The sequence below is a fragment of the Drosophila grimshawi genome, unplaced genomic scaffold (genome assembly GCF_018153295.1).
Source record: "Drosophila grimshawi isolate 15287-2541.00 unplaced genomic scaffold, ASM1815329v1 contig_1367, whole genome shotgun sequence".
Classification (NCBI taxonomy): domain Eukaryota; kingdom Metazoa; phylum Arthropoda; class Insecta; order Diptera; family Drosophilidae; genus Drosophila; species Drosophila grimshawi.
In genome coordinates, this window is record NW_025062889.1 from 11,231,315 (window position 1) to 11,251,699 (window position 20,385).

General features: G+C 42.3%; 2 protein-coding genes across 2 annotated transcripts; one reads left to right on the plus strand and one right to left on the minus strand.

The window, feature by feature from the left end:
• Window positions 1–6,230: 6,230 nt before the first annotated feature.
• Window positions 6,231–15,033, plus strand: LOC6559363. The gene is made up of 11 exons (XM_043215538.1): window positions 6,231–6,383; window positions 6,489–6,624; window positions 6,684–6,922; window positions 6,988–7,142; window positions 7,217–7,384; window positions 7,511–7,698; window positions 7,758–8,155; window positions 8,491–8,624; window positions 8,694–12,517; window positions 13,604–14,891; window positions 14,925–15,033. Exons 1-11 carry the CDS (start codon window positions 6,231–6,233, stop codon window positions 15,031–15,033), a joined length of 6,792 nt encoding a protein of 2,263 aa, XP_043071473.1.
• On the minus strand, window positions 12,725–13,464 carry LOC6560687 (translationally-controlled tumor protein homolog). The gene has a single exon (XM_001986447.2). The coding sequence runs from the start codon at window positions 13,331–13,333 to the stop codon at window positions 12,812–12,814; it is 522 nt and encodes a 173-aa protein (XP_001986483.1). The 5' UTR covers window positions 13,334–13,464; the 3' UTR covers window positions 12,725–12,811.
• Window positions 15,034–20,385: the final 5,352 nt, after the last annotated feature.

Here is a 20,385-nt window from a genome sequence, read left to right on the forward strand (position 1 = left end):
TGACTTAGGTATTTAGAATGTTCGATCCGTTTCTTAAGTTTCCAGTGCATATCGATCCACTCGAAATTAGAAACAAAATACAATATCACTAAACTACTGATCTACAAGCACAATATACAGTTTCAGTCTTAGCCAACAAAAAAAAAACAAAAACAAAACAAAACCCATCACAGTTCTCATAAAAAACGATCGTCAATTTTTACTATGATATTAGGCGGGTTTCAAATTACATATTTAATGAATTTTATGCCATTTCCAGTCCCGTTTTTTTGCGCCGTTTTGCGGCATATTCGAAGATCCATAGATTCCTCACAATACAAAAAGCACTAAATGAATATCAAAGACTTTACCAATATAGCAATTTAGCATTTCACAAAATATTGGTATTGGTTGTTGAATATTGTAAAAGAAAAACCAACAAACAAACAACAAAAAAAAAAAGAATAGAACAAAAATAACAACGAAGAACAAGAAAAACCAACATTTCCTTAAACGTATACTTTTTTTTGTTTTTTGTTTTACTTTAGTTTGCTTGAGTTGAGTTCATTGAGAAACGCCTAGAACCATATCCCCCAAGTCCCGTTATGACCAAGTGCTTTCGCCTACGTGCCAATCATGATTTCCTGCTATAATTTCTTTCGTTTTGATAAGCACCATAATAATAACGACATAAGCACACACACATACATAAATACAGCACACATAACCACCCACTCAGCCATATATAAACACACACATATAACGGCAAGCATAGTCAAAGGCCTGCGCTCAGTTCCTTAAAATATGCTCAATTCATCTAAGCATCAAATCGCTTTGTCTGTCTCTCTTTCGCTATATCGCTATCTGTTTCTTTTATATACATCAGTCAGAGTGTGTAACAAATAAAGCTGCACAGGCGCCATGCTGTGTGTGCGGCAAGGCTTTTTCGCCTGCGTTCGGCGGCAAAGCTCTCTCGCACAACAGTCGCGCTCTCTCTCGCTCTCCCGCAAACTCTCAAACATAGGTTATCCCGTTACCCGTTACCCCTTACCCGTTACCCCATTATACGCTATGGTGCTTTTTCACATACGCCACCACTGTCTGACTTAAAATTTTTTCATCATGTACGCCATCGCATACCATGACAGTAGCCGCAATGAGCGCGACAGCTGCTCGACAATTGCAGCACTTACTTATGTATATGTTCACACACACATGCATATACACGCAATTGTGGACAAGCTGCGCACGCACATTTGCGCGCAACTGCTGCCAGTCGGTTGGGCCCCGTGCCTGTGTGCGTGTGTGTGAGTCAATGCATGCATGCGCACTCTGTCACAGGGCCAGCCACACTTGTGTATGTATCCAATGTGTACGTCCTAATTGCGGCGAATTCAAAGCAACAACAGCAAACAGCAGCAGCAGCAAAAGCATCAACAACAAAACTTTGGGCATCAGCACAGCAACAGCAGCAACAACAACAGTAATTGCAGAATCAACGTTGGAGTTTAGAAGAACAAACAGAAGAAGAAGAGGAAGAAGAAAGCTTTCAAGGCTTTTAGATCGCTTTTGAGTGGCAGCTAATCGAACACCAAATAAAGCTTTTTATTTGTTCTTCCAATATTAAGCAATTAAATATTTTGAATATAAATACGCTTACTTTTAGTTTTTTGTTGCTCAAGCCAATTCGAGATACTCCTAATTAAGCCCTGTATTAGTATTAAACATTATAAATGTAATACATATATTAATCGCAAAAGCAAAAAAAAAAAAAAAGCAGCTTTTAAATTGTTAATATTTATCTATAACAAAAATAAGGTTCACCTAATGAATAATTTTTAGCCTGATCAAAATATAGAAATCACACACAGTTTTTTTCAATGTATGAAGTTAAATTAATTAATGTACCCTCGAAACACACACATTAAAATAAAGTTAATTATCTCAAGCAATTACCTAAGTAAACAATCTAAGTCGAAAAGTGCTTGAAACCGAAGCGAAAACTTCCAATAATTTTTCATTATTTACAAATAAAGCGCATAAAATGTGAATTTCTCTCTCTTTACTTCTTCATTTGTGGTTGGGAAAAATAAAAGCAAATTTAACTAAGTGAAAATACAACAATAATAATACTACTCTCTTATTTTGTTTAATTTGTTTCACTTTCTGAGCAGCAACAGAGATCAATTTCTCTCGTGAAAACGATGACACGGCGAATTTACAATAATTATCCTTCGTTGCTCTTTCGTCGTATTCATGTGTATTTCTGTATTTAACCATGGGTATGCAACAGAACGAACAACTCTCTCAACGTCTGTTCTCTCTCTCTCTCTCCCTCTCTGTCTCTCTGAGGGCTCTCTCATCTTCTGTTTCCTTGCTTATAAGCAATTAACAGAAAGATCTTCGAAAGATATTCCATATTCTGTCTCCTAGTATACAAATTTTAGCATAGAATACCTAAAAAATAGGATATGGCTTTGGTTGTCTTCAGCGAGCCTTTGGTTAGAACATAACATGTTTCAGCAGTCTTTAATTAATTTTCAATCACACAGAGCCCAACGGCAAAATAAAATTATTTTTATATTAACTAATACGTTGTGTTTTATTAGTCAAATAAAACTAACTAAACTAATTATGAAAGCAGTTTTTTTTCTTTTTGGATTGCACTGCTTGCTAGCGCACCAAAGAGAATTTACAGTTATCGTACTGTTTTCTTTGCTTAAGACAATATTTCTCATTAGTTTATTTCGATCAGGTTTCATCGCGTTTATATATTTTGTGGTCACACACAATTAATTAACACATATAACAGAAATTTTAGTTATTAAATTCACCGAGCAAGCATTTTGTACTGAAAAGTGTAATAAAGCGAGTGCATAAAAATAAAGTGATTTTTCCAAAAGCTGCATTGTATGAGCCGATAAGGTGCACTTGACAAAAGATGTTTGCTGTGAACATTACTACGAAAAAAGACTGCAGTACGCACTCTTCAAGTTTTTCCACTGAACGCTAGATGGAGCAAGCACGATTCATGCCACATGAAATTCAGGCCTGTCCGCTCCTAAATCTAAAATAGTTTGCTAAGTTATTAACAGCGCTGTAAGAAACTTTTTTATTACTCCATAGTCATAAATTGAATTGAAGACGTTTAATAAATAAAAGCACAGATAACTTTTAAAGACGATGCCAGTGCTGTAGATTTTTCCACATTTACAGAAAGGGTAGTCAAGGCATTCCACCTAAATTGTTCAAAATATATTTTGTGAGCATTCTTCGTTAAACAAGCAGAAAGTTCGTCAAGTGGAGCAGTCTCAAATTCTGAGTACATTGCCAATCGGCTTAATCGATATATCGTTGAAGTGATGTTGCTCCCATCGCTAAGTCGCTGGCACTTTGCTGTCCGCTGACCAAACAAAGAAAAATAATAACAATTTATGAACAAATGTAGCCGATTGCCCATGCTCCCATTGTATGAATTCCATTTAGAATTAAATTTTGCAATTTTTAGCGAGACCCCTATTTAAATTGATCGAGTGCAACGCAATTTGAGCTACCCTAAATAATTTCCAAGGCAATGCGACGAGCGTTCGACTCCGAAAATGCTTTAGTATCAATTCGTGATGGCCGCCCGCCATTAAGTAAAAACGTGTCCGTCGAAGAAAAACAATTGCAAACGTTTATGTTGACGAAACTGTCAAAATATTGCTAAATTCGCTACGGAAAACAAAAATACAGTGGAAGCACATGATTTCCACACATTTCTGACGTGACAAACGCAAATTAAGTGCAAAAGAATGTGCGTGAAAAATGTAAATCGATTTTCTTGTTTGTGAAAAAAAATCTTTTCGCTGCTTTTGCCTGTTATTCGAGTGCAGCTCGCCAGAGGGCGGCACTGGTGCACGTTTCGGAGTCGCAGAGTTCTATGCCGTACTAATTGTCATTGACGCCGTTGTTTACCTCATCGATAATTATTGTTTTCAGTGTGAATCTCAAAGAAAACATTAAAATAATTTAGTTGTAGTGTTAAATTAATTTTTGTGCATGTATTCCTCGCTTATTTCTTCTATTGCGTACAAATTAATTGTTATCGTTACTCCGAAGCTGCTGTTAAAGCAACGCCGATGCCGCAAACAAAATATTCGCGGCCTGGGAATGCTATGCGTCGTCGTTAGTCTTCGGCTATGGCCGCCATTACTGCTTCCAGCAAAACCACGCTATACGCAAAATTCGTGAAATTTGTGTAAATTTTTCAGCGAATTATCAACAAAATTGTGCGTGCAGGTGTGTGAAAAACGCGGTAAAGTGCGTTAAAAATTAATGCAAGCTCTACAAAATATATCGCAGCTATAAAATCTCGATGTTCTGGCGAATATTTGCGAAAAACAAAACCCACATGAAGAGTGCTACGGTTTTTTTTTTCATCGTATTTTGCGGATGGGCTTCGTGTTTTTCTTCGTGCAATTCGCCGCATTTGTTTTGGGCGAACTCGCCGCGTGTGTGTTTGTTTATGCCGCCTTTTTTACACTCGCATCGGCGGCGCGGCTTTTTCTGCTTCTATCTTTTTTCGCCTTCATTATGATTTTGCAGTTTTTGTGTGTGTGTTTTTTATTTTGTGTTTTGTTGAACGCGCTTTGACAACCGCAAATTCTGTGCTTGTTTTCTTTAGCACTCTTTTTCTTTCTTTCGTTAATTACATACACACACGCAGGCTGAGTGAATTGCGTTCAAAAAGAAATGTGAAAATGATTCATCATGTTCAAAAGCGCGTCAGACAATAACAAAATGCGTGCATTTGTGTGTGTGTGTGATTTGTTTATTGTTTATTGTTTAGAGAGTGCATTTGTGTGCGTGTGTGTATATATATATATATACGTATATGTGTTGCAGTTGCCCAAACTAAAATGTATTTTTCCCGCGCACGCTTTGTTTTCCTTTTTTTTCTTCCAGTCTTTGAATATTTATTTATATGTGTGTAGTGCGTGTCTGTGTGACTTGTTTACTAATTTTGTATATATGTCATTTTTGCAGATTTATATCAGCTGCAGCAACTAACAGTTAATGTAAACGAAGCAAAGCATAAAACAAAAACGGCAACTGGAAATCGTCAATAATACAAATACAAATACAAATAATAATTATAGTAAATAATAATAAAAACAAACATTATTAAGAATTAAAGATGAACTGAAATGTGCAAATTTGATCAACGTAATTATGCCAATTCACATAATTTTTTCGATTTCAACGTGAAAAATGTCGTCGACACAATTGCTGCACTCGTTATTGTTGTTGCTACCACTGCGTTGTCGTCGTAATTGCAATAAACTAATCACCTCCTTGGCCCTGTTGTTGCTCTCAACGCTGTTCGTCGCATTCAACGAGCAACAACGACGACGACGACAACAGCAGCAGCAGCAGCAGCTGGCGGCAACAGCAGCAGCAGAGGACGACGGCAACAGCAACAGCAGAGAAAGCAACCCAGCAGCAGCAGAAGGAGCAACAAGGAGTTGTAAGCAAACAGTTACGTTGGACACGCCTCTTTATACAGCAGTAGCAACTGCCGTCAATCACAAGCACAGCAACAACAACAAAAGAAAAGCAGCAACAAAGAACAGTAGCAACAGTAACAGCAACAACAGCGGCAAGAGAACGGAAGCAGTGGGCACAGGGGCTGCGTATATTAGCTGGCAAAGCAGCCATTGCCACCGCAGCCCCGGTGCTCAGTCGGAGGCAGTGCAGCAGTCAATCACAGCAGCAACAGCAACTACAACAAATAAGACTCGTTCGGCGTTAAGATTGACGCCGTTGCATACGCCCAAGAGCAGCATATCTCCTCCATCCATAGACGCTTCATTTGCGAGGCTAGCAGCAACAACGAGAACAACGAAACTCTTAAAAGAAGGCTCGTGTCAAGCTAAAGCAGTAGCAGCAGTAGCAGCAGTAGAAGGAGCAGCAACAGCAACAAGGAATCGCCGTTGTAGGGATCCGTTGCAGTTGTCGTTGCCACTGATTGTTGGGGGATCTGCCATTGGCATTGGCAGTTGCCACTGCACCAGAGCGTCAATAGCGTCAACTTAAAAGCCACTCCATACACCATCTACCACCTACAACAACAACAACAGCAACAACAACAACAACAACATCAGCAACATTATTAATCAGACAACAACAAGCAAAGAATTCCACACACACATTTAGCAGTTAAACGTTCCATACAACTACATCCAACCCACACATCCACATCCAACAAAATGTCGAAACTATCATTTAGAGCACGTCACTTGGATCCGTCCAAGCAGATGCCGATCTACTTGTCCGAGGAGTTGCCCGATTTGCCCGAGTATTCGGCCATTAATCGAGCCGTGCCACAAATGCCCAGTGGCATGGAGAAAGAGGAAGAGTCGGTGAGTTGTTTATGTCCATGGCACATGGCAAACCCACATCCCAAACTAAATTATATAAATTGAGAATATGTAACTGATGCACACTTTCCACTCGTCACCAAACAGGAGCATCATCTACAGCGAGCCATTTGCACGGGCCTCATCATACCCACGCCGGAGGTGCTGCAGACGGATCAGACCTTCTACGATGCCTACTATCCGCCCGACTACAAAATGCCCCGCCAAATGATCCACATGCAGCGTAAGATTTAACTATTAAACTATTAAGTCACTCAAATACTGATTAATATAAATTTGTAGCGCTTGGCCTGGACACGGAGGTGCCGGACTATGATATGGACAGTGCGGACAAGGATTGGCTGAATCAGCAGCAGCGCCTGCAGCTGACCGAGCTGCGATTCGAACAGATGATGGATCGGTTGGAGAAGAGCTCCGGGCAAACGGTCGTCACGCTCAACGAGGCCAAAACGTTGCTCAATCTTGACGATGAGACCAGCATATCGGTGTACGACTATTGGCTGAACAAGCGCCTCAAGACGGTAAAACCCAAATAACCACAAGGAATACAATACAATAACCATTCTCAATTTGTATACTCGTATAGCAACATCCGCTAATACTCATCGTTAAGACGGAGAGTCGACCGGGGGCCAGCTCCAATAATCCGTATCTGGCGTTTCGACGGCGAACTGAGAAAATGCAGACGCGAAAGAATCGCAAGAACGACGAAGCCTCCTACGAGAAGATGCTCAAGCTGCGGTAATACAAATAGAAATCGCCATTTTTTGCGCTTGCATTTAATTAGCCCATGTTGTTTTCCGCATGCGCAACAGACGCGACCTGCAGCGTGCCACAACAATACTGGAGATGGTACGGCGGCGCGAGGAGACGAAGCGCGATCATCTCAAGACGACGGTCAACATCTTCGAGAAGCGTGTCGAGCTGCGCGACTTTAACGGTGCTATCTACTCTGAGCTCAATGCCCAATACAAGAACTCGAGGTGCGTTTCAAATGAATGGAATATGATTAGAGAGTATAGATTAATTCAAATTTAAGATTTATGCTTGATCAACTTTTGTTAACTTATGATTATTAATGCTAATTGATTTTGCTTGTACTTTTGCAGACCCGTTTACAATTCATTGTATACGAATCAATACTCACAAGGCGCAACGGCAGCCGGATCGAATGCGACGGGTGCTCTGCTGACCGCCGGCGGTGTGCTGCCGCCAGGCGTTTTGGCAGCGGCGGGCAACAGCAATTCGGTTTACGGATCGTCTGCGCAGTACCTGACCTCATCGGGTTTGACAATGGGTAAGTGGTGGATCAGCAATAGAAAAAACCCATTTCTCATTATATTGTAATCCGTGCAGATGGCATCAGCGCTGGCAGTGGCAATGGGAGCAGCAGTCGCAAGGAGAAACGGCCGTACAAGAAGCGCAAACATAAATTGCCGCGCGAAAAGCAGCAGCAGCAGCTGCATCATCATCAGCAGCAGCATCAACAACAGCAGCAGCAGCAACAACAGTATTTACCAGGACTTGGTGGACTGGCGTCGTCAGCGTCGGGCGTTTCGCCGGCGCATCTGTCCCATTTGCATCATCTGCATCGCCAGAGCGCATCGCCAGCGGCCATCGAGTCGAATGTGGACAGCGAGGAAGAGGACTATCTCGGCGGTGTCGGCGCCCAGAATGGCAACAAGCTGGGCTCCGAGAGCGAGGAGGAGGCGCCGTTTGCATTTAGACGCAAGACCAGCTGTAATTACCTGCGGGTAAGCATATATATGTATATAAACTAGTTTTTATTATCTATGCACAGACTGAATATGTATTTAAAATATTAATTTGTAGTAGTTTATTAAGATTCAACGGTAGTTTGATAGGCGACAGCTGAGATAGGCAAGTCAGATGAGGCACCAGGTCTCAGCTCTGCAGGAATTGGGATTGATGGAAAAGCTATAGGCTTAACAGGGGGCACAATAGATCTAACAGGTCGCAGTGCATGAAGCAACCAATAATAATAATAAGATTGATGAAGTACAGCCTAATCTTACTTTTATAAACCATTGATAATCAATGTTTCCCATTTTATCAACTGCAACAACAGATGCGAGGAGCTCAAGAGGGCCGCTGGCCGTGGGAGTTGCCCGATGAAAACGCTGAGGAAGAAGCGCCGCCCGGTGCGGCAAATGGGCCTGAGGCTAAATACCGCTACACGCTCACCTCGGTCAACTATATCAGGTGCGTTGGACTATTTTAGACTCAGCCTTTATCACTTCAAAATGCTAATTACTGTTTATTTGCTGGCAGGCCACGCTGCATTGGATTTGCGCGACGGCGTCTGGGGCGAGGTGGACGTGTGCTGCTTGACAGGGCCAGCAGTCGGTACGATGATCTGTGGTCTCAGCTCGACTATACGGTGCTGGAGAGTGTTGTGAAGAGCGGCAAGCCAATCAAACACCAGCAGCAACAACAGCAACAGTCGCTGTTGTCCAAGCCCTGCTCCCCGCCCACCGTCGTCGATTTGCCCACGTGCAAGGCGACAAATGCGGACAGTGGCGGAAATGCCGCAGCACCCGAACTGCTGCTCAAGATTGAGCCAACAGATAGCAGTGAGCAGACATTGCTGTCCAAGGAAGATCAACAGCAGCAGCAGAAGCAGCCGGCTGTGGATGAGGAGGAGCCGGAGGAGGAGGCGGAGGAGGAAGACAATGAGGAAGAGGATGAGCTGTGCACAGAGGATGAGAATGTGTCGCGTCTAAGCGTCTACAGCTCAGCGGTGACGTTGCCACAAAATTCCTACGATGTACGCATGAAACGCCGTCGCCTGCGTCGCAAAAAGCAGCAGTTGCGAGAACTTAATGCCGCCAAGCGTCTGAAGAGTGCCACCATCGAAAGCGATGTGGTTGGCAGCAACAACATGGGCGAGGCTATCCCCCTGCCGCTGTGTCCGCTGCCACGCGCCTATTTGCAACGTTTAGCGCTCGCGCTGCAGGCGACGACAACGAAGCCGGCGCAGAGCGCAGAGTTGCTAATGACAGATGAGGTGACGAGTGGGGAGAAGCAGCAGCAACAGCAGTTGCAGCTGCAGCAGTCGGCAGAGCAACGGGAGCTCGAGTTGAAGCAGGAGATCTGCGATGAGCAGCCGTTGCGACACGCTAATCATCAGCACAACCACCACCGTTCCAATAATAATAATAATAACAACAACACCGTGTTTAATAATAATAATAACAACAACAACAACAGCAGCAACAACAATAGTAGTAGTAATAGTAATATGAATAAGGATGTTAGCATTAGCGAAAAATTCAATGTGATAAAAGTGGAGGAAGCGGACACGGACGCCGAGGATGCAACTATTGGTGCTGCTGCCAATGAGCAGCAGCCAGTTGCCTCAACATCGGCGGCAGCAGCTGCAGCACGCGCTGCCGAAGCCGCAGCAGCAGCAACAACAACAGCAGCAGCAACAGCTGCCACAACAATAGCTGTAAATGCAAATGAAACGGTTGAGGATGTGGCAAGGACGATAAAGCGTGAACTGATCGATGCAGATGACTCCAATGAGCCACTGAGCAGCATACGAACAGCGGCAACCATGCAGAATCAGCAGCAGCTGCAGCTGCAACATCCGGCGGATCTGTTGGACGACGACGAGGCCGAGGATGATGTGAATCTGGCGCAGTTGAGCAGCATTATTCGTCACACGGCTGTCAAGAAGGAGCTGCAGGCGCAACAGCAGCAGAGGCAAAAGCAGGAGCAGCTGCAGCTGCAGGAGAGCCAACAGCGCTGCTTCAACCAGATGCCCGACGTCATTCGGCTGCACAACAAGCAGCTGCACATTGATGCTGGTGGCGAGGGTGCTGCGGCGCCAACGGAGGACGACAACGAGACCTACGACTATATGGGCGGACTGTCGCCCACGTCCAGTCAAAGGTTGGACATCTGCAATGAGCTGCTCTCGGAGATTCGACGCGATTGGCTGCACTTCCGACCCAAGACGCCCACGGACGAACTCTCGGACAGCAATCAGGGCGATGAAGACAATGGCAAACTGTGCTCGGATGGTGGATTAGTGGACTGGACTCAGGATACGCCCATTAGCATCGAGTTGAGTCGTCTGGGCAAGTGCAGCGGTGATGCTGATGTGGCTGCAGTTGAATCATCCGCAGCTGGAGCCCACTTCATGAGCAGCACCTTCAAATACACGGATCTCGATGCGGATGCACAGCTGCTGCAGACTGCCTATGCGCTGGACTACGCTCGCGACAGCAGCAGCAGCAATCGTAGTTCGGATAACGGTGGCAACGGTGCCAATGGTGATTGCTCCGACTGCGGTTCGGGCACCGGTTCGGGTTCGGCGCTTGAGTTCAATCTCAGTGGCGGTGATTCGCTCAACGATATCAACAATCTGCTGGGCGACGAGCATATGCTGGTCAACATCCTGCAAGAGTGCAGCATGGATGACCCCAAGGCTCTCAATCAGGCCACCAACTTCTGGAACGGCATTCTCGACGGCGAAGCCGCCGTCGTCGATGATGTCGAAAACGCCGAGAATCTGCTGGATTGCAAAACAACGATGACGCCGAATGCAGCCTCCTCCTCGGAGCTGAAGCGCACGGCACGCTATCGAGCGGCTCATCAGCGTGGACCGCTTGCATCCATTGGCAGCTCCAGCTTCACCATGGCCGAGAGCGTCGAGGCGTCGCCTCTGTTCTTTAGCACTGCAACAGCAGCAGAAGCAGCGCCCGTTATCAAGCAGGAGGAGGAGACGCCAGCGCCAGAGGCACAGTCACAGCCAGAGGCGGCAGCAGCCACAGAGCTTGCGTTGCCAATCAAGTTGGAGCCAGCGGAGGCGACACCAGCAACGATATCTTCGATACCAGCAGTAGCAGTAGCAGCAGCAGGAGCAGCAACAACAGCCGTAGCAGCAACACCAGCAGCAGCAGTTACATTAACAGCAACACCAACCCCGCCCGTCAATGTAGCAGCAGTTCTCCCAGTTGCAACAGCCGTGGCGACAACAGCAGTTGTAATTCCAGTTGCAGCAGCGCCAGTTGCGCTGGTTACCACCAACACCACCACTGCAGCAGTCGCAGGAGCAACAACAACAACACATTTGCTTAACATACCCGCCCAGATCACAACGCAACAGCAACAACAGAAGCCTCCCACTCAGGTGGCAGTGACGCAGCAGCTGCTCAATCAATTCAATGCGACACCAGCTGCTGCCGCACAGCTAATTGCGCGCACCGAGTTCGTAAGCAGTAGTGGCACCGCTGTGGGTGACATTGTAACCATAACGCCACACACCGGCAGCAGTCCATTGCAGACGCAGACGCTGCCGACGTTGACGCCGCAACAGCAACAGTTGCAGCATCAGTTGGCGCAGGCGCAACTTCGCAATGTTACCGTGCAACAAAGACAGGCAACACCCCAGCAGCAGCAGCAGCAGCAGGTGGTGCAGCAACCACAGCAGCAACCTCAACAGCAATTGCTCTTCCAGATGCAGCGTGATATCAGCGGCTCACCGGCTGTGATCTCCTCGCAGAGCATTGTGACATCGCGCAGTGGCAACCACATGATCTATACGACCAGCAGTGGCGAGATTGTGGGCGGCCAGAAGGTCACCTATGCCATACAGAAGAGTAGTGGTGCGGGAGGTGGCAACGCCTCCATTGGACCCAACACGGTCATCACACTGTCCAATGTGAAGCTGCAGAACGATGACAGCAGCTCCTCGCAATCCTCCGCAGCCTCTTCGAGCGTCAACATCATCAACACGGCGAGTGGCCAGCAGCTGGCGGTGCACAGCATTTCAGGGATACAGCAGCAACAGCAGCAGCAGCTACAACAGCAGACAACAAGCAGCACGCCCCTGATTGTGACCACGCCCACGCGAAACAATAATGCCCATCAACAGCAGCAGCAACAGTTGGTGCAGCAACAGCAACAACAGCAGCAGCAGCAACAACCGATTGTATGGCGTCAAGTGAGCGGCACAAATACAGCTGTGGCAACAACAGCGGTGCTCTCCACCACCACAGCCGATTCGGCAACGGCTGTGGGCAACAAGATTCTGTGGACGAGTCGTGCGACGCAGAAGCGACAGCTAAACGGACCCGAAAACACAGGTAAATCATCAACTTCAAATTGTGCAACAATGCAAACATTTTAAACACTTGTTTTTGGTGTTTGTAGCTTTGTTGAATTCATTAGAACAATTTTATTTGTATTGTGTATAGTTTATTTGTCTGTAGTTGCCTAACCAATCCACAATTGTCACATGTCCATTTCAAGGGGTTTAATTTAACCATTCAAAAAAAGTTACAAAAGACAAATTTAGCAGATGAATTGAACAGATTTCTTTAATAGTCTTAATTCATTCATTCTAGATATATTTTTCACATATATTTACTATTTACGGCTTACAATTTCTCCTCTTGGAGGCCGTGTTTGAAGAACATGAAGACTGGCACGCTTTCGCCATCGATTTCGCGATATTCGCACATGGCAACCATGCCATCGATGTCCATCGATTCGCCCGTGAAGAACTGCAATTCGTTGAATCTGCCCAGAATATCCTTCATTGTCCTGCTCATGTTGCTCTTGAGCACATCAATTTGATCGGGTGAACTCTCCTGCAGTTTCGTCAACAGCCGTTTCATGTAGTCCTTTAGGTAGCTGGTGAATGATTTTTTATCGCCAAAGGCAAAGGATTCCTGCAGACGATGATTGAGTACAACATCAATGCCCCTCTCCACAGCTGATGTATCAATGTCTGCATCAGCATCCTCCGCCGATGGATTGGCACCAGCCAACACAATATTATCCTGATTACGGCTGACCAACTTGCCATAGACTTCATAGATGACATCGTCCACCAATTTCATTTTATACGTATCCGTAAACATCTCATCATCGGTGAGGATGTCCTTGTAGACTTTCATTATGCGCTTTTCCAGGAACTATACCAAAATACGAAAATATTAACAGCAAATGCTTCTTACGCTGGGAGGAGTTTATGAAGACTTTGAAAATATTTGCAACTGCCCGAACTTGATTTGCTTAGCTTATTTGTGAAGTGAATAACAAAGTTAGTCGTATTTTAAAATTGACATTGAAATCGGCTCAGTTTTTAGTTTGCTTATGTGTTGCCCTGATTTGCTTTTAAACTGTTTCGATAATCGGAAGTTAATAAGTCTTTTACACCTTTGCAGACATTAACAAACTGCTGCTGAACCGTAAATTCTCGCAGCGCAAGGTGGGGCAGCAGGCGGTGGCACAGCAACAGATTCAGCTGACGAAGCAGCAGTTGCAGCAACTGGTGCAGCAGGAAGATGAGCTGGTGGCCAAGTGTGCCGGCGAGCAGCTCACCTTGCAGGACGGCAATGATGCAATGCAGCAGCAGCAGCAGCAACAACAACAGCAGCAGCAACAGCAACAACATCTGCAGCAGCAGCAACAGTTGCAAAAGTTCAGCAAGGTGATAAAAATGACACAGTTCCCATTGCTAGTCTCCGATCTGAATCTGCAACAGCAGTCGGGCCAGCAGCAGCAGCAGCAACAACAGCAGCAGAAGCCCAACTCGGCGGCGGCGATTGCAGCCAATCACAATTACAGTCTGCAGCCGGCGACGGCAATTATAACATCGCAGGCGACAGCCCAGCAGGCCAACAAGATCTTCCTCACGAGCAGCAACAGCAGCGGTGGCGCTGGTGCCAACTTCACCATTGCCACCGCCAGTGAACTGCAAGCAGCGGTTGCCGCCAGCAATGCGGGTCAACAGAAGCAGCTCCACTACAAGGAGCTGCCCAATTCCAATCTCAAGTTGAACTTTGTGAGCAGTGCGGCAACCACGAATGCCGGAGACACGCTCGTCAGTCAGGCCACCCAGCAGTTGGGCGCAACGACTGTGGTGCTCAATAAGACAGGTGCACCACTTCCCGCAGCCATCCAACAACAACAACAGCAGCAGCACCAACAGCAGCAGCAACATCAACAGCAGCAGCAACATCAGCAGCAGCAGCAGCAACTGCATCATCAGAAACTCAAGACGAGTGCTGGTCCTGTGCAGGCAGGAGAGAAACGTGTCCTGTATACGAGTCTGGTGAATGTGAAGCCGCTGCAGAAGAATAGCGGACAGATGCAGATGCAATTGGGTTCGGCGGGATTCCAGCAGGTGTTGCGCAACAGATTCAGCAATTCGGCGATACTCACCCGCACTCTGCCCATTGGCACCACCGTTAACAGCACGGGTGGTGCTGGTGGTGGTGGTGGTGGTTCTACAACACAAACTACCACAATACGCCAACTTGTCACGAGTAGCAACAATGCGAGCAGCAACAATGTTGTCGGCACAGCAGCGGATACAATTGCCAAGGAGCAATTGGGCAAGGCGCAGTTGACTGTGGAGCAGGTGATTGCCAGTGCTAATAATGGTGGTGTTGTCCTGCCCACCAGCACCACCAATAATAACAACAACAACAACAACAGCAATAGCAACAATAATAATAACAACAACAACAATAATGCCAACAGTAGCAACAACAACAATGGCAACGGATCGGGTGGCGCAGGTGGTGGAGGTGGTGTGAATGCAACGACGAGCAACGTGAACGTGAATGCAACGCCGACGATCAACAGATGAGACGCGGACAACAGCTAACATCCGATAATAATGGCAAGTGGTGCTGTTGGTGGCAACGGAGTTGCTGGTGCTTGTTGCAGTTCAGCGCTCAACTGCACGCTGCCCAGCGGCACCTCGCTCAGTTTGGCCCGGACAACAGCAGCGACGTCGAGTCCGGGACGGACGACAAGTCCCCTGCTGCTAGCACTGGGGCAACTGTTGCAGCCATCGTCGTCATCGTCGTCGTCGCAGTGTTGCTGCTGTGCGCTCTGCCTGGTCAAAGTGGACAGCAACGAGCAGACGTCCGCCTAGAGAGACGTCAGCTGCACACATGTATAGATTATATATATATATATATCCGCCTAATATTCCATGTGAATATGTATAGGAAATATGCGTGTGAGGAGAACCCCTGCCTCATCCAGTAATCAAGCTCCCCTCAAACCCCCAAAAAATCTTGTAAAATACGCGGCAGGCTGGGATAGAGGAAGATAAAGAGAAAGAGAGGAGAGGGAAGGGGGCTGGGCGTTATGATTTTGTAACTCTTATGATTATTATGTAATTTCTAACTCGTTTGCTAAATAGTTGCTTCAACTGGCATACATACAACAACAACAACAACAACAGCAAAACTAAAATTGTGTATAAATCAAAATTGATTGATAATGAGAAAAACAAAGCCACCAATAACAAAAATGTTCGCTTAATTTTTAGATAATGTGTGTAACGATTTAGGTCTTATTTTCAAGATCGCCTAACTCTAAAAGCCTAAATATAAATAATATATGAATAAATATAAAACCGAAAAAACAAAACAAACAAAAAACAATAGCGCTCAGCCCCGCACTGAGCAAAGCAAGCAACCAACCAACAAACAAACAAACCAACCAACCAGCCAAGCAACCAACTAAACTAAAACTAAATCTTAAACTAATACACAAAAAAAATTAAACAACAAAAGTAAAAGCAGAAAACAAACAAAAACTATAAACAACTCATGTGTTAAATAGCAAACTGTATATATTTGATAATAATTTTAAATGATAACGCTAATAAAAATATGTTTAGTATACAAATAATAATGTTAGTTGGCATCTCAACACACACACACACACACACACTCACACATACATACATACACACACACTCACACATACATACACACATACACATACAAAGAGGATGAACATTTGGCATTGGATGCTTTCACAGCTCCAGCCGTTTCAGAACCACGCGCTTTAGCAATGCTGCCACGCCCCTTTCGACTAGGGGCTGGCAGCGTGCGTTTAACAAACAAAAAAAAATACAAGTAAAAATTAAATATATAAATCTATATATATATATATATATATAAATATAGATGAGAATGTAGAAGAAGTGGAACATTTTTCAATGTACGTAAATTAAATTAACTTATGCTGTAATAAAAACTTTAAACTACATTTAGTTATTTTAACTATGAAGCGAGCAAGAAAGTTACGATTAGAATGATAACGATAAGTGATCGCTAGGGGCGACATAAGAACATATATACACAAACACATACACACACACACACACATTTACATACATACACATACACACACACACTATTAATGTATGCTCTTCTTAATATTATTATTTTTATACAAGGTAATACTTTTAATTGTAATTGTAATTGTAAACAACTGTAAACAAAAAACAAATGCAAAATCAGAATTCAATGCTTGCGCATTCTGATATGATGAGTAAATATTTTAAATCCAAAACAAAACTTATGCGAAGAAAAATTATAATATAATATACTAAATATATATATATATATAAACACTATATATATGTATAAATTAAAACAAAAAAAAAACGAAAACAAAAACAAAAACAAATATACCATTAATATACATGTAGCTGTACTTTCTTTCGTGTGTAAAACTAGCATCGTAAGCAAGCAAACGATAATAAATGGAAACAAAATGCAACTTAAAAACAATTAATAAAACACAAACAACAAAAACAAAACACAAAAAACATAATTATGGCAATTTCAAGTTACAAAAAAAAAAAACAAAAACAAAAAACTCAATTTGATTTGTTGATTTCTTTTTGTTGTAAGTATTATTCGAACTTTGATTTGATATTTGTTTATTTTATTCTTTTTGTTGTTGATTTTTTCGATTTCATTTCAGTTTTGAAACCAAAACGACGGCATTTTTGAGAAAAAAGCTTTACATACTGAAATCAAACCCGACTTCCGCGTATAGAAAACTAATGTCTCTCGTGTCTATATACATAGATAAATACATACATACATACATTATGTAGCTAGTACGTATGTCAATGCATGTTTGTATATTGTACCTTACACAACTATACATAAATACTTATGTACTTAATATATATAGATATATATATATATATATATCGACGACCGTTTAAGGAATAATACTCAATATATACAAACACTCACACACACACACACACATACACAAATCCAATAATCAGTAGCGTTTAATTTCTTTTTTGGCTTTTGGTTTTCGATCGATTCGAGTTTTTCACTTGACTAAAAGCAATTCTCCTCCTCCATTAACGAAATGTGATGTGTACTATTTGATTTGAAATTTGCAACTACAATTACGGGTAAAAAACACGAAGAAACGAAAAAAATATATAGGGAAAAATAATGGTATTTGACTACGCACATACATACATATACATAAGTGGACACTTACACGCAGACTGTTTAAATTTCAAAAAAAAAGGAACATAAGATTAATAATAAATAAATTATGAACATATATATATAGATTTGAGCTCTTGTTGTTGCATGCATTTGTTTTTTCTCCATTACTTTCAGCATTCAACAAACTATTCTCTAATCGATAATAATCGATAGTAATCGATTTAAACAGGCAAAAGAAAATAGCTTTGATCCAGAGGCTCGTTTGTTAGTAAGGGCTCTCTGCTTTTTTTTCGATTCGTCTTGTTTTCCAATCCAGTTTGTCTTGTAGCTTTGTAAATATGTATGTATGAGTGTAACGGTAAATATATATATATATAATATTTTTTATATGTACTTAACAGTTTTTAACTTCCTCTTTTGCATGAAGTGTACACAATAAACCAATAAAAAAAGCAACAAAAAAAAAGAACACTAAATATTTATACAGCCATTTTGCGTATTTGTATGAAACTAACGATAAGTAAATTTAATAAATTGTTTACAGCGAAATAAATACACACACATACAAACACACACACACACATATATATATACAAAACAGCACAGTTGCAATTTCTAAATCGTTCATCCCCCAAAGACCCAACCTCAAAATTCTCCCCAAAAAAACAATAAGGAACCCCAAGAAAAATAGCTACTTGATAACGCTCTCTAACTAACGGATATGTAAAATTACCAAACGAGTATTAATAGCTTAAATATGCATATAGTCTCTGTATAAATCTTCTACTATTTACAGATTGGTAATCCATTTTGAATAAATGCAGTCACGTTCTCAGCTTCGAATTCGATACAATTTCTCGTCAAGTTCTTCACATTTAATAATTATTTATATGTTTTTTATTGCTAATCGAAGCCCAGAACGCGATTGTTTTATACGTATATATATATATATATAAATATATATAAATAGTTATTGTTAGTACATCAAATAAGAAAACTGGAAACGCTTGTTGTGGTAATTAAGACAAAAAAAAAAAACAAAAAACAAACAAAAAATTAAAAAAAAAAACCAAAAAATATATAATAAAACAAATAAAAATATCTCATATGATAATCTACATAATAGAAACATAAACTTGGTACACTGTAAAAAAAAGAAACAAAACAAAAGAAAAGAAAACCAACTAAAGCACAACATTATTATAAATAGTACATATAAATCATATGTGAAATATAAATAAATTAATGTTTATAACAATAACAAATGCCATAAGCGATTTTAACTGTTTCTTGCATAAGCTATCGAATTACGAATAATACCAAAACTTACAATTAAATAAACATATATACATATATAAATATATATATATATATATATGTATATATATATATATATGCATAAATATGTGTACACATATAACATATTTCGTTGCATACAAATAATATGATTCATTTGAAAAACGAGTTCTGGAATTCAAACAAAACAATGGCAAAACACAAATCTCGAAAGGTGTGTATATATATATAATTTATTACTGTCGACGAACCTATTCGTAGCAATCAACTGAAATGCGAAATAAATCTATAAAACTGAAGAAATTGTATGGGGACTCCGATATTTGACTACCTTTCTATCTGTGGGTTGATTTCAAACTAATTTTTCACATAAGGCAGGTGCTCTTTCCAATTTGAGAGTGCAGTTCTTAAATTGATGTTGAAATGCTTAGTTTAAGATTATCCATTGCACAACCAATACACTCCTCTACGTACGATATCAGAGTATATAAATTGTATTCTCCAATTGTAGTTAAGGTGTTTATTAAGTTTATTTTACCGTAGCCTTATATCTACGGTGCTGGCTTTGATGCAATCAGTTAGCTACAAAGTAAGTGCCTTTTACTTATTTGGTTAATGGTTAAGGTGCAGAGCCTCTCCACGACCAACTAACCAACTACCAACCAACTAACGGCCATCTGCTATCTGTCAACTGTGTTGTGGCTGCTGCGACAAGGAGAACGCGTTCAAATTAAAATTTCAGCTTGTCTGCGAGCCGGCGATCAATTAACACTCGGTTAGCCATAAAGGCGATTGCTGACTGCTGGCTGCTGGCTGCTGACTGCTGTTGCCGCTGTCAACTTGTTGGTTTACTTAGCTCCTCGTTAACGCGCCAAATTCAATTAACGGCAACAACAAACGGCTCGAATTGAGTTTGGTAAATGGTCAAATGCGTATATCCCGCAATCCGATCAAATCGTATAAATGAATGCCAAAACTGAGGCAGGCAAATCAAAAAAAAAATCCAAAAAAAAAACAGCCAGGCGAGTTTTGTTTTGCATGCCCAATCTGCAACTGCACAATTACCAAGACCAACGCCAACTGCAATACCTCGATTCCGATTTCCCAGTCAAAGCCGCTGTTGGCCAGTTGCCGTTTCTGTTGCCACCTCCACTTGCACCACCCCATCTCCGTTTCCACAATATGCGTTTCGAGTGTGAAAATTGTTCGTTTTAGCATCGATTTCAATTTCGTGGGCATTTGGTGCGTTTTGAGCTGGCGAATACACTTCGAAAAAGAAAGTAATTTCTTAAATTAAACACTGCAAATTTAATTAGGATTCACAATCTCAATGTGAACTTTCTTCATGATTGTTTGTAGTTCGTCAAATAAAGTCAGTTTCAGCTCTTTTACTTTACTTCGTTCAATAATATAATCTT

Coding starts and splice junctions, on each gene's coding strand:
- LOC6559363 (XM_043215538.1), top strand. CDS start 6,231: ATGTCGAAACTATCATTTAGAGCACGTCACTTGGATCCGTCCAAGCAG. Junction 6,384..6,488: donor TGGAGAAAGAGGAAGAGTCG/GTGAGTTGTTTA, acceptor GTCACCAAACAG/GAGCATCATCTACAGCGAGC. Junction 7,143..7,216: donor GAGAAGATGCTCAAGCTGCG/GTAATACAAATA, acceptor CATGCGCAACAG/ACGCGACCTGCAGCGTGCCA.
- LOC6560687 (XM_001986447.2), bottom strand. CDS start 13,333: ATGAAAGTCTACAAGGACATCCTCACCGATGATGAGATGTTTACGGAT.